This window comes from Mastigoproctus giganteus, chromosome 2, assembly GCF_048544385.1.
Source record: "Mastigoproctus giganteus isolate SK-2022 chromosome 2, ASM4854438v1, whole genome shotgun sequence".
NCBI classification, from domain to species: Eukaryota; Metazoa; Arthropoda; class Arachnida; order Uropygi; family Thelyphonidae; genus Mastigoproctus; species Mastigoproctus giganteus.
The window spans coordinates 83,759,509-83,775,281 of record NC_143576.1 but is presented as its reverse complement, the minus strand read 5'-3'; the positions used below and the strand labels follow the sequence as shown (position 1 = coordinate 83,775,281).

Genomic DNA, 15,773 nt, shown 5'->3' with positions numbered 1-15,773 from the left:
GGATAAGGAGGTGATTATTCCCTTGTATAAGGCAATGGTCAGGCAACACCTTGAGTACTGTGTACAGGTCTGGAAGCCTCATTTCAAGAAGGATGTAGAGCTGCTGGAATGAGTACAGAGAAGGGCAACAAGATTAGTAAATGGAACAAAGGGGTACTCTTATGAAGAAAGGCTTAAATTTTGCAAATTACAATGTCTGGAGACTAGGCACCAGCAAGGTGATCTGATAGAGGTGTATAAAGCCTTGAATGGTTTGAGCATGCTCAATGCTGATGGGATTCTTCCTCTTGCTCAGAATAATCACCTGAGAGGGCATAAATTCAAATTGAGGAAAGACAGATGTAGGATAGAGGTGCAGAAATTTTCCTTTAGCCAGTGGGTAGTTGGTTGGTGGAACAGACTTCCATCCCTTGCTGTGGAAGTTGATAGCCTAAATAAATTTAAGGCTCAGCTGGACAGGTATTTCGAACGAACAGAGGGGTGAAGTGGAAGTGAGTTTTTTTTTTTTTTGGCTGATGCTGCATAAGCTTGCTTTCTTGCATCATATGCCTCTACTAATGCTAAAGTTGTGAAATGGGCTGAGAAGTGGCAACTGAAGTTTAACATTGATAAATGCGAAGTACTGCATATGGGTAGCAATAACCGAAGAGAAACGTACCAACTGGGTTATACTACACTCATGGAAGTGTAAAGTGAAAAAGACCTGGGGATAATTGTGAAGCCAAATATGAAGTTTGCTGAGCAGTGCAGATGGGCTTACTAGGGCAAATCATGGAGTCTTGTCAATGATATATAGGAATTTTGCTAGCAGGGAAAGTAGGTGATAATCCCGTTATACAAGGCAATGGTCAGGCCACACACCTAGAGTACTGTGTGCAGTTCTGGGGGCCTAATTTTTGGAAGGATGTAGAGTTGCTAGAACGAGTACAAAGAAGGGCAACGAGATTGGTGATTGGAACAAAGGGATGCTCTTACCAACAAAGGCTTAAGTTATGCATATTGCAGCGGCTGGAGAGTAGGCACCTGCGAGGTGATCTGACTGAGGTGTATAAGGCCTTGAATGGGTTGAGCAAACTGAATGCTGATGGGATTCTTCGTCTTACTCAGACTTACCTGAGGGGAGCACAGTTTCAAATTGAGGAAAGATAGTTGTAGAATAGATGTGCAGAAATTTGCCTTTAGCCAGCAGGTAGTTGATTGGTGGAACAGGCTTTCATCTTTTGTTGTGATTGCTAATAGCCTAAATAAATTTAAGGCTGAGCTGGACAGGCATTTAGAACAAATGGGGGAATGAAATGGGAGGTTTTTTTTGGCTGATGCTGCATAAGCTTGCTTTCTTGCATCATATGCCTCTACTAATGCTAATACAGCATCTTAAATTTTGCTGATTATAAAAAAAATTTCTCATTAATTAAATGTTTTGTTTACTAAATGTAATCGTGTACTGTACTTAATAAAATTTTCGATATTTTCAATTTTAGGTGTATCTTTATTTTTATTTATTCACCTTATATTCATCTTAAGCAGCGATCCTTTCAGGTTCTAAATTTCCTAAAGTTAGCATTTAAAGGCAAAAGTAAGGTTTTTTTCGAAAAACAAAAGAAAGTCATTTTTTATAATTTTAATAAAATCTAAAAAATAAATTAGTGACAGATTTTTTACACATAAGTGTTGGGAATTTGCATTTTTATATATAGCCTGAAAATAAAAAAGGTACCATGAAAACTGAAACTTCCTTTTACATGTAACAAGATATGCAAAATGTAACACACTAATTTTTCTCGAATCACTCAGTGCAGCCCCTGAAAGAAATCTAACTTTGAATACGGCCGCTGTACGGGAAAAGGTTGGATGCCACTCTGGTAGAAGATGGAACTGAGCCCACCTTTTAACGGCACAAAGGGTGATATTATTGTATACGTTGGCACCAATGACATTAAGAGTAGGAGATATGCAGATTTACGTAACAAGTACTGGTCAATGTTGCAAAAAAGTCATGAGTTAGGGTTAAATTTGAAAGTGTCTGCAATTCTGCCCAGATACAATAGGAGGGAATACATGATGAGAGCCTTGTCAATCAATGCAGCCCTAGAGGGAATGTGCAAGGCTCAAGGGGTAGAATTTTTTTTCAGCGTGGTCTGTGCTTGTTAACAAGAGAGATTGCTTCTACAGGGATGGAATACACTTAAATAGAAAGGGTACAAGAATATTTGCTGATGCTATTAAGGCAGTGTTAGGTGGGTCAGAAAACTGCTAGCTTGGGGGGGTATTCACAGACTAAAAGGTTAAAAGTAGCTGCAGGCAGAGGTGAAGGTGATTCTTGCACTACTTCTATTAGACTAAGCAGTGGTCTGGAGCGAGGGTTGCTGGGGGGTTTCAGGGACTGTTATTATTGTTATTTTTTAGTTTTTAGGAGCATTAGCAACTAAGGCCATATTGCTCCGAGATATACGGTGGTCATTCCCTGACCTTTCCGCATCCTCCATATTTGGTGGTGACGGGCTCAAACCCCGGTCTAATCAAGAAGCGTGTGCTATGCACTGCTGCTCCTTCCCACCTGGCTACGGAGGCGCCCTTCAGGGACTGATGGCAGTCATTGTGAAACAGGTGGGTACATGGGATGAGTTAGGGTAACTAAGAATAAGAATAGGTGCATGTATACCAATGCTAGAAGTACAGTTGTTGTTGTTGTTTGGTTTTTAGGAGCATTAGCAACTAAGGCCATATTGCTCCGGGATATGCGGTGGTCATTCCCTGAATGACCTTTCCGCATCCTCCGTATTTGGTGGTGACGGGCTCGAACCCCGGTCTAACCAAGAAGCGTGTGCTACGCACTGCTGCTCCTTCCCACCTGGCTACGGAGGCGCCGCTAGAAGTACAGTAAATTGAGTGCTGGTGAAGACATCAAAGGCGGATATTGTTGGGATATCAGAGATGTGGTGACACAGATATTAGAGGAATGCAGAATTGAAATTTGAGGAGTACAATTTGTATAGAAAGGATAGGAAGGGAGGAGGTGTTATGCTGTTAAGAAAAACAAAATCAAAAGAAGTGCATCTAGTTGATACAGATGAACAGTGCACTGTTGAGTGAGTTTGGTGTGACATAAGCACTGAAAAAGCAAAAATAAGAGTAGGAGTGTGTTATAGGCCTAATGATTCAAATGAGTACAATGAACAACTGTACAGAGAAATAGAGTCGGCTAGTAAATCAGAATGTCTTATAATGGGGGATTTTAACTTCCCAGATATTGGACTGGAACTTGGGGTTGGTCACTCGCACACTAGTAAGGCTTGTGGATTTATTGGATGATTGTTTTCTGCATGTTCGAGAGGCAACCAGAGAGGGTAATACTCTTGATCTGTTTATCAGCAGTAATCATTCGTGTATTAAGAATTTGCAGATAACGGAACCACTAGGTGGCAGTGATCACAGTGTACTGATGTGGGATTTACTTAAAGATATAATTACCATCAGGGGTAAAGGAATGGGTTTTTGCTTCTATAAAGGTGACTACAGTGGTCTCAGCGAGGATTTTTCTTTACTTATGTAAACTCTAGAAGAAAGGGGATGAACCCGATTGGTCCACTTGATATCGATGGTTCGACCGTTGATGATCCTGCTCAAATAGCAAACAAACTGAATGAGTATTTTGCATCTACATTCACACAAGGAGTTATTAAGGATTGAAAATGGCAGAAGGTTATCAAATTGTACCAGGGTGCTTAATGATTTTGTAATAACTGAGTGCAAAGAGGAGGAGAAATTGTTGAAGTTAAACATAAGAAAGGCACCTGAGGTGGATGGGATCTATCCAGTTATATTAAAGGAGGCAGCAAAGGAAATAGGCAATTACTGACCCCTCTCAGAGCACTATAAACCTCAATCAGGTCAGCTCTGCAATGCCTGGTTGCCAAGCTCTGTAGCCCACATATACGGAGTCTTTCCTTATATGATTTGCCCTTTTGCCAATTGCACCATGCAATTTACCCATCTTTGGACCCTTTCAAAAAACTCAGTCTTTTTTTTTTTTTTTTTCAGATGAGGTCTCCATACTTCAACACAGTATTACAAATGTGGTCTTACAATTGCCTTAAAAAGTGGGACTATGAACTCCATATCTCTACAGGATAATGTTCAATAAATCATTGATAGGACACCATGGGTATGCAAAAATGTGAATGATACAAAATGCAAGTGTGCCCCAACCCTGATAACCACATCAGATTTGACCAGCATAATCTACCTTCTAGATATCAAACTGAAACAACTATTCCAATTTGAACTGGTACAAAATATTATGAATTCCTCATCCTACAGGTTATTTCTAACCTTCAAGATAGAACTCTCTGGATACAGTGATGGGCTGCTTGAAGACAATGTTTTCCTGAAGGTTACCAGTTTCCTGTCTGCTACCAACTGTTTGGTCTCCTGCTTACTCAACCTCAATACATGCAATTTTTGATTGTTGGGTTATTTGAAAGACAAACAACCTAAAGGAAACATTAACTATAATTAATAACATTCTACAATTCCAGCATTTTGTTGACATCGGTGCACAATAGACTGAACAGCTTGACTAGCTATGACTGACATGGGTACTATTCATGATGTGAATAAATGTGTTGCATAACTGTTCATGCTTACACAATGTACAGTGTCATTTTCTCCTAGCAGCACTTTATGGAACTTTTTCCCTCATATATCATTCCTTTCCACATTGCATGACTACTGTTCATTCTAAATTTCATCATTATACAATTAGCTATGTTTCCTGTGCTTTACAGGCCTTCAAAGTGATGCAGTCTAATTCAAAGTATAACCACCCTGTATTATGTGCTGGGCAACACACTTACCAAATCATTTAACTAAAATATTTTTAAAAATTTTTCACACAGTTAAACCAAGTATCAAAGAAATGTATGATTTACTTTTAATGTTCAGTTAAATTTCTCTAAAGCAGTGCAGTTCAACTGAAGCAGAGAAGTGTCCTTAATGAAAGAATAATAATTGATAGTATCCTACTAGCAACTATACTCTTATATCAGTTTGAAAATCAGAGTAAGGGCTTCTGACTAAGGAGATAGTAGTAGTAATAGAGGCATGTGATGCAAGAAAGCAAGCGTAGGAGCTTATGTAGCATCAGCCAAAAAAAAAAAAAAAAAAAAATTCACACAACCATTCCCTCTAAAAGTTTGTCCAGTTCCTCCTTGAATTTATTCAAGCTATCAATTTCCACAATGACAGATGGAAATTTGTTCCAGCAATTAACCACCCGCTGGCTAAAGGCAAATTTTTGCACATCTATTCTACAACTGTCTTTCCTCAATTTGAATTTATGCCCCCTTCGGTTCATTCATAATCTGAGCAAGCAGAAAAATCCCATCAGAATTCAGTGTGCTCAACCCATTCATGGTCTTATACACCTCAATCAGATCACCTCGCAGGTGCCTAGTCTCCAGCCGCTGCAATTTGCAGAAGTTAAGCCTCTCTTGGTAAGAGGACCCCTTTGTTCCCCTCACCAATCTTGTTGCCCTTCTATGTACATGTTCAAGCAAATCTACATCCTTCCTAAAATGAGACCTCCAGACCTGTACAGAGTACTCAAGGTGTGGCCTGACCATTGCCTTATACAAAGGGATAATCACCTTTTCCCTGCTAGCAAAATTCCTGTATATCATTGACAATATCCCATGACCTGCTCTTGCAGCCTATCTGCATTGCTCAGAAAACTTGTGCAGTCATATCTGACTGCACAATTACTCGCAGATCTTTTTCATTTTCTACCACCCAGATTTCAGAATCACTCCCCATATTACTAGCTCATAAAGATTTGTCCTTGGAAATAAGTCATCTGCATATAAGTGTATATTCATGTGCAAAAATACCCCTTAAAACAATGAAGTATCATTCTAATTAATGAAATAAATTGTAATTACAATTACTAAGAGGAATCATTGAGATATTAAGGTTATACATTTAAGCTGATGGCTTGCTGACTAGTAACAACTCACTTTTAATTTTTTGTTAAATTGGACAGGCGCGCGCGCGCACACACGCACACACACACACACACACACACACAAATAACCAAGAAAAAGTAATTTGTGCACAAAACAATATTGTTAGTATATTATAATGTTATTACATAATAACTTTATATTGTCACCAATATGTTAAAAACAAACATAGTAGAAATTACACAGAAAAATTATTTGCAGTCAACATACTACCTCTATGATCTATATAAATCCATACTTAAAACTTTGAAATTAAAAAAAAAAAAAAACAGAAAAATTTAAAATAATTACTGCTCTTATTTTCTGCAGACATGGTAATACAGGAGGAATACAACCACCTAAATGTAAAGAAAGGCAAATTAATTTAATTTATTGAAGTATCGGCAATATGAAATACTAGCATGCTTCTTTTGAAAATGTATGAATATACATAGGAAAAATGTTCACTTACTACAAAGCCTTGCTCAGCTATTACACTTAAATTAAAAATCTTAGAACTACATTAATTATTTTTTACATAAGTTATTTGGAAAATTAAATGCACTAGGCATAATCCTTATGGGTTTTGATAATTAACTATATAATATCGGTGTAAATACACCATAGTTAATCCATAGATTTGAGCTACGATTGTAGCATAGAAGGCATCGTTTTAATTGTATCTCATAATGTGGTTGCCTTCACAACAAGATAGCTACTATTGAATTACTTCAAATAAATAACGCTTCTCTAGTAGAGAAGGCTACTGTTATTTATTTTCAGCGTACCACCACCCAGACGATCGTTTCGAAGCTTTTTGGCTTTGTCATCAGTGGGCGGGTAGGTAATAACAACAAGCCATCTCAGTTGCGAAGTTATATCCACATTATGAGAGATGCCAGAAGGGTGTGGTGGTTAATGTATTTGGAAAATAAAATGGGTTAACTATGGTGTATTTACACCGATATTATATAGTTAATTATCAAAACCCATAAGGATTATGCCTAGTGCATTTAATTTTCCAAATACATTACCACCACACCCTTCTGGCATCTCTCGTAATGTGGATATAACTTCACAACTGAGATGGCTTGTTGTATTACCTACCTGCCCACTGATGACGAAGCCAAAAAGCTTCGAAACGATCGTCTGGGTGGTGGTACACTGAAAATAAATAACAGTAGCCTTCTCTACTAGAGAAGCATTATTTATTTGAAGTAATTCAATAGTAGCTATCTTGTTGTGAAGGCAACCACATTATGAGATACAATTAAAACGATGCCTTCTACGCTACAATCGTAGCTCAAATCTATGGGTTAACTATGGTGTATTTACACCGATATTATATAATAAGTTATTATGAAATTAATTTACGCAATTTTTATATGATACTTCAACTGACAGCTACTGGCATGAGCTGACAGCCCAGGCCATTAGCTGCCAGCATATCATCATTTAAAATCTGAATTTCTAAGGATAGTTTGGCCATTCATCTTTATTCATTCAATTTTGATATTAGATGTCAGCATGTTCACCCATGATGTCAGGATTAATATAAAAATAAATATTTTCATGTTACTTTTACTGAATGAATTTTTAATGAGCAATTATTTGATAATCTTTATTACAAATGAAATTACAAGTGTGGGGTTACTATTCAGAAAACTTACCTTACATGTGGTACATAATAATCCAATTATGTGAAAAATTTATGGAATCAGAATAACTTAGAAAATAAGATTGTTCATATAAAATGTTTTTAACCACCAACAATAATGGATAATGACACGAGCAGCAGGCTAAACACACAGGGATTTCTGTTTTGAGTTTTTCTTCTACCTGCCTACATCATCCAAAGGAGCCAATTAGAGCATTCAATATGTTAATAGTTAGAAACTGCTTAAAATAAAGAATAATTATTTATTTATTTATTTATTGTTAGTTGTTGGCGCATCGGCTTCTGTGGCCATATTGCACCTCCCACGGTTTTTGCATTTTCTACTCTAATCCAAGCCCAAGGTGGGATTCGAACCTGTGCCTTTGGGTTGCCAGGCAGGCACTTTACCCACTCGGCTAAAGAATAATTAATTTATGGTTATGTAAAATTAAGTATTTATCTTGACAGAAAAGTGAATATTTTAAGGAGTTCACATTTTTTAAAGGAATTCTTAATTTTCGCATTAATGTCTCATTTATTGCAAACTGTGAAAAACACAGGTCTCTACTCATTATCCAATCCAATATTATAACAGCCTTGTTTGACTCTGTTGATATTGTGAAACATTCTGTATTTCTGTCTTTCACTCTAACTGTTGCTGTAAAGTATTGATATAAGACTCATTATTATTCTTAATTTTCATAGTATTCCACATTGCTTTAAAATATTTCACATTGCTTCTCTCTGTTAATGCAATAAAAAGCTTTTTTGAAATTGATAAATGTCAGATGAATAGATGATTGCCATATTCTTCATTTCATATTTTAAGAAATACGTTCTACTGTACATATTTCTTAAAATATAAATTTGGTTTGCACATGAACTTCTTTTTCAGAAACTTTGTTATTGTTTATGTGGTATATTTTCTATCTTTAAATTCTGTTTGATGATGGATAATATTTTTATGGGATACTAATAGGAGCATAATTTCTCTCCAGTTACTGCAATGGTCTGGTCTTCCTTTTCATACAGTTTTATTATTATTCCTTTATTCTAATATTTTGATATTTGTTTCTCTTCCCAAATTTTATTTATTAAATGTTAGTAACATGCAATATCAGAATATTCTGTCGTTTTAGCATTTCAGCTGTTATTTCATCAAATCTTGAGACCTTCCCATTTTTAAATTTCTTAATCACTTCAGAAATTTCACATTCTGTGAAGATTACTGTTTATATTTTTCCTTCCTTTTTAATTAAGTGACTCTTCTTCAGTATTCAGATTTTTAATTCCTGCCATCTATCTCTTTGCTTTTCCTTTTCTACTATTAAGATTCCATCTTTACTTCATATAAGTTCTATGTTTTGTATCATTTATTTGCTTTATTATTTTGTATAAGCCCTTTTTATCATTTCTTCTTGATGCCTGTTGTATGATGGCATCATACGTATTAAGATGTATTAAGAGTAATTAAGAGAGATAACAATTGGAATTCTTCCAAATACTCTGTTTTTTTGTAGCCATTCACACTATCAGATGTTACTTACTTCTACCAATAGATCTCCTGATCTTAATCTACAGACAGTCTGGGAGATGCTGTTGTGCCTTTTATATACTTTTGTACAAGGAAATGTGAAAGCTTACTGATGGACTGGTTAGTTGTTGAATGAATAATGAGAAACATAGGAGTCACTTCTGTCACTTTAAAGAAAAGAATCAAGTTCATCATACTGTCATCCTGATATATTTGGATCAATCAATCCTACAAATTTTTAGTTTTCAAAAGGATCCATTTGTTCCTTTTTAGCCCTAAAAGGATTACTTTTCCTTCTATATTTCCAGTCCTGCCACAGGGAGGCAGGGGCAATGCCATAAAATGACCAAATGGCTGAATTAACTGTGTTAGTATAACAAAAAAAAAAAAAAAAAAAAAACAGGAAGATGAATTTCCTTCCTGTGCCTTTGCCTACTTCTTGTAGGCAAAGACACAAGAAGTAGTGCAAAAGAGCTACCTGATTATGAAATAAGGAAAATTGTATTTGGAACAAAAAAGAATCTATAATCATCTTGAAAGAGAGAGAGAGATCACTTTAGATAATGTGCTGGAATTGCTTAGTTACAGAAACACTTGGTATCCAGGGCCTATAAATTTAAACTTGGTTAACATTAAACTGAGATAATAAATGCAATCTAAAAGATGTTCTTGAAATGTCTGCTGTTAACTTGTACACAAAAAAAATCTCAATAATGCAAGATGGATATGTGAACACACTCAAATTATCCTGTTTCACAAAATGTAGCTGTATGAAAATGCTTTATTTCTTCATTAGATATCACTTACAATAATTCAGTAAACTAACGCAATAAAGCAATGTTGTTTATCAGCAATTTCCTGTAGATTTTAATTATTATTATTGTTGCTCTTATATTTTATTTCTCCCTGATTGGGGGATTCCACTCCATGATGGGTACTGCTACCAAGCACACAGGGTGGTTGTAATGTCTGGTGTGTTACTGTTGGTCGAGGAATTCTCTGACTATCCTACATGTGTTCAGGATTGCAACTTTCTGGAGGTCCTTGTAAGTGCTCTCTGGGAGACCTAGAGCTGCTAGGCTGCTATGTAGGGTCTTTGCCACCATACCGGTGGTCGACATGATGATCAGGATGGTCGTTACTTTTTGCATATGCCACATCTCCTTGACCTCATGTCTCAGGTTCATGTACTTCCTAATTTTTTTCTCGTGAGTTTTCTGAACATTGCTTGAAAACTACTAGTGTTGAGCACCACTATGTCAATCAGGTAGATAGCTTTTTCCATCCTGTCCACACGGATTATGTCCAGTCTGTTGTGCGGGATGGTCTTATCCGTTATTATGGTGCAGTCCCAGTACAGTTTGTGGGTTGGGGTCTCTAGTACTGCCTGGGGTTCGTACTTGTAGTATGGTACACTTTCTTTGTTCAACTGGTATTTCCTCGCTAGCTTCTATTATCCTGGCTACCTGGTCGTATATATGAGTATACTCAGTCTGGGTGATCACCCTGCAGTGTTGGATTGTTTCTGAGGCCAGGTGGCATCATCGACACGTGTCATCTGACATTCAGGGCTCCTTTGCGATGTATTTTCTGTAGTTTCTGGTGTTGATTATCTGGTCTTGGATGGCCAGCATGAATCCTCCAGTCTCGGGGAAGCACTTCCTGCTTGTGAGCCATGCATTGGAAGCAATGTTATCGATGTGATCTTGGAGGTCATTGTAGTGTCTGTCATGGAATATCTTCTTTGCCCATCTTTCTAGCTTCGTTTCTTGTGCCGTCTGGGCAGGAGGGGGCTCCTCACTTAGGCTGAGTGGGGCATACCACTTATCTATCTTCCTTATGGCCTGGTGGAGTGGTGCTCTGTTGCATTATTGTTCTCGAAGTAATCCTTTAGGTTAACTATCACTGTTTTCTGTTACTCTATCAGGCCCCTTCCTCCCTCTTTCCAAGCTATTGTTTGTCTCTCCACTGCTGACTTCGGGTGGTACTGGCGGCTCTTGGTCATCATTGTCCTTGTTTTTCGCATGATACCCTATAGCTCAATGTTAGTCCATTCTATAACCCCCAAAGGAGTACGTTAGTACTGGAGTGCATAGGAGTTTATGGCTTTAACTGTGTTCCCTCCATTCAATTTTGCTTTCAGCAGGCTTCTGAGTCTCTGATGATATTTTTCAGTCAGGCACTTCTTGATTTTCTTGTGCTCTAACTGCTGAGCCTGCATCATCCCTAGGTATTTTGTAGGTATCTCCTTCTGTCATAGCTTCGATCTCTTTACCAGTCAGCAGCTGGTAGTTCTAACCGACTAATTTTCCCTGATGCAGTGTGTAGATCTTGCATTTGTCTAGACCAAATTCCATCGTGATATCCTTGCTGAATTCTTCGGTGATCCAGAGTAGTTGCTGGAGTTGCTTCTCGGTTGCCGTGTAAAGCTTGATGTCATCCGCGTACATCAGGTGGGTGAGGGTGTACAGGTTCTTTCTTCCTTCTTTGAGGTTATATCCATACTTGCTACCATTAAGCATGGTGGATAGTGGATTGAGTGCTAGACAGAACCACAGTGGGCTCAGAGTATCTCCCTGAAAGATTCCTCTTCTGATGTGGATTGGTCTGGTTGTGATGTTCTTGACCTTAATGGTGGTACTCCATTTGGCCATTGTTGCTACTAGGACGTTTGTCACTATCGGGTTGACCTTGTAGTTCTTCAGGGTCTCATCGAGCTGCAAGAGTAGCTCAATGGGGTCCTGTCAATAATATATAGGAATTTTGCTAGCAGGGATAATGAGGTGATTATCCCCTTGTATAAGGCAATGGTGAGGCCACGCCTTCAGTACTGCATACAGGTCTGGAGGCCTCTTTTAGAAAAGATGTCGAGCTGCTGGAACAAGTACAGAGAATGGCAACAAGATTAGTGAGTGGAACAAATGGTTGCTGTTACCAAGAAAGGCTTCAGTTGTGTATCAAAAGTTTTCCTAAAATCCAAGTATATGATATTAAAACTATTTTTTTGCATCGTTCCTTTGTGACCACATCATAGTATCCAATCAAATTGGTCAGACAAGACTTCCCCTTAACAAACCCATGTCTACATGATCCTGCAGTGCTTCTTTAACTAGTGACACTATTATTTTCCCCAGAAGAGAAGTTAAATTAACAGGTCTGTACTTACTTGTGTCACCTTTCAAACCCCCCTTTGTGAATCAGGGATACATTTGCAATTCACTCTTTTTTTTGGTTGGTGTAGAATAAGCCTTAGGCTTCCTTGTGCCATATAGCCATTACTAATACTAATGGTTGGCCCTATTATTAATCCAATGCAACAAGGTCCAACAAGTGTCTCAAGAATAATTGTTGCTGCTATAACCATTAATGATTTATTTGTAATCATATGTGCAAAGAACCTGTCAGATCCTGTATGATTATTTTCACTTAAATGTGCTAGTTTTACTTTAGTGTCCTGTAAATAACACATTGCTCATATGTGTTGTTTGAAATTGGCAGGTTGGCTGTCGTGTGGCAAAAGCATCTGCTACAGAAAGTAGTTCCTCTTTGTTTTGTTTAACTATTGTACAAATTGTGGTTTTGTTTCAATTATTATTAATCCATTTATTCCATAATGCATTTGACAAAACACATTAATACCTGCGCATACAATAAGTTGCCAACCTGTCAGGTTCCACATGACAGTGTTTGTTACAAAATGGGGCATGACTGTTGCCAGATTAATAGGAAACAAGAACCAAAAACCATCCATCATCACAACAGAAAAATACAGTATGTCAATAATAATATGCATATCATATCAGCTCTATAAGAACATCTGAATTTTAAACAAACTTTGAACAAGATAGAGTTACACCACATCAGCTTATATATAAAAAAAAAAATTCTACAATAATACTTCCAAAGAAACTATCAGTTCACTATGAAGGAAAGTAACTAAGAATTAGTTTCTTTCCTTGATAGTGACTGTCACATTCCAGACTAAACATGAGATGTGATCATAGAGTCCAGGGACTGACCTTGTCCTTTAACCGTTTGTGATCAAAAATTTTGATAACTCTTTTATGGTCTTTTGTTTCAAGTTAAGACAATATTCAACAGAAACACAAGAAATATTAAAAAACAGCTTTCAGAGAAGATGCTACATGTCATTTTGAAACTTTTCAATAGTTTACATATTTTAGAGAGGGTCACTTGTCTGTCGAAGGTGATCCTCACTCTGGGCTCCCTTCAACTTCAAAGGTCAAAGATTTAATCATTGTGTTTGTGATCTGATCTGGAGTGATCAATACTTAACCCTCTGAAAAGTTGCTAGTGAAACTGGTATTTCTTATGGGACATGTCATTAAATTTTAATATGCAATGCATTTCAGCCAAGTTTGTGCTTCACATTTTCATTTTCCTAATATGTGTCAACAACTTGACACATATTAGGATCTTCGTCAACATACTGCTGCTGCTGACCCACACATTGTTTCTTCCACCATTACTGGTGGCGAATTATGGGTGTGTGGCTATGGCCTAGAAACCAAGGCCTGGTACTCTCAATGGAAGACTATCTTCTCCAAGATCAAAAAAAAAAAAAAAAAGAAAAAAAAAAAAGAGACAATTTCAATGAAATGTAAAGATCATGCTTATTATATTTTATGGCTCAAGCATTTTTTTTTAATGTCCCTCATGGTCAAACAAACAGAACCAGGAATTCTACCTAACAGTTCTATGCTGATTATGGAATGCTTATTGTATTTTATGACTCACAAGCATTTTTTTTTTTTTGAATGTCCCTCATGGTCAAACAAACAGTGAACCAGGAATTCTACCTAACAGCTCTATGCTGATTATGGAATGCTATTCAGAGGGAATAGCTGGAAAGGTAAATATCGGGAAATTCACACACAATGCTTTCTATTCAAGAATTTCTTGAAAAGACAGTGATTAAAAAAACAAAATACACAATGTATTGAAAATTTTACCCAACTAAATATACTTTGGACAAGCCTAGAGATCAAGAACACCAATTGCCCAGTGTTCTTGATTCATAATCTGTTTATAGATTGAACACCAATTTATAAACAGGTTATGAATTGCTGACTATTGACCTAAAGTAGAAACAAACTGCCACTCTTCATATGGCCATTTTGAATCTTAGTAGGTTCTCATTGATGAAGAGATAGGCGAAAGAGGAAAACCAAATGAACTGACTTTCTCACCCATTCTTATTACATGCACACACGCACACAAACATTTCAACTCCACATAACAATGCCCATAGACTAAGTATAGTGGGGGGGGAACAAATAACCGAGGGGAAAAAAATTGCATACCAAACAAAACCAAACAAAATTTGATAACTTTAAGGAAAAGAACCATAAAAAATTTGTTAAAATAGAAACATTGTACTGCATTTGTATTAGAAATAGTACTACATTAGTGGAGACAAAATGAAACCAAGAAATTGAATTCTTAAAAAGACTGTGATTAAAAAAAAATGCACAATGTGCTGCTGTCTCAAAAACTTTATCCAAATAAATATACTTTGGATAGGCCTGGGCACTGATCTGATAGTTGATTGTTAGAAGAAACTTCCATCTAGTGTTGAGGTGAGTAGTTTCAATAAATTTAATGAATTGGACAAATTATTACAGAGGATGAACAGGTGATAAGGGAAGGTTTTTTTTTTGCTGATGCTATAGAAGCTTGCATTTCTTGCATCACATCACTCGGCAGTACTAATATGTATACATATACATTTCCTTTGTGTATATTACAGTACAAGAGTTAGAAACCTGCCATTAAATTTTAGTAATTTGACCAAAATTATTACATCCCATTTAATATGTTGCAGTAATAAAATTTAACTGCCACAGGCATTTAGAATTAAAATATAAATTACTGAATTCTATTTACAAAATGGTTTATTCTACAATTAAGAATACCTACAATAAAGTTATGCTGCAATAAAGTTATGCTACAATTAAGAATAACTACAATAAATCACACTAGCAAAAATCCAAAGAAAAAATTCATATCTCTATTAACACAAGTAGAAACTATTAGAAACTGCAAGAAATAGAAAAAATAGAAATCACAATTTCTCTATGCATCTGTATTTCAATAGAACATACAAATAATATTTGTATTATTTGTATATTCTATTGAACACTATAATTAGTTTTCAATAAAATTAGTTATCTATTGCATTGAAAGGTCCCAAATATACTTACACTGCAGAAAATGTATCACCATCAATACTAAGGAATAGCTAGATAATGTCATATTTTTTGCGTTGTTAATTTCACATTCTCGAGCCCATTTTTTGATGACTAGAATAAGTGGCTGAACTCTCCAATCCACTTTAAAATAAAAATAAAATTCTTAAGAAAACCACTACAATGAAAAAGCAAAATTTTTAAAGATTCAAATGGAACAACAATTTTTTGTAAACTATCTACAACAATTTTTGAAATTAGTACATTATTAGTAAACATCACTTTTTAAATACAAGAGGTAGGGTAATGATCACATTTTATATGAAATGGAAGGCAACAGCTTTTTAGATTGACTCATATACAGTTTAATGTTG

At 36.3% G+C, this 15,773-nt stretch overlaps 1 protein-coding gene across 1 annotated transcript in view; it reads right to left on the bottom strand.

Moving 5' to 3' along the window:
• Positions 1-15,773, bottom strand: part of LOC150089378 (poly(A) RNA polymerase gld-2 homolog A-like) — a 191,111-nt gene that overhangs the window by 43,768 nt on the left and 131,570 nt on the right. Inside the window, exons 9-10 of the mRNA XM_090368554.1 lie at positions 15,415-15,543; positions 6,312-6,358 (exon numbers count right to left, since the gene is read on the bottom strand). Coding sequence (XP_090224680.1) covers positions 6,312-6,358; positions 15,415-15,543 — 176 coding nt within the window. The remainder of the gene's footprint in view (positions 1-6,311; positions 6,359-15,414; positions 15,544-15,773) is intronic.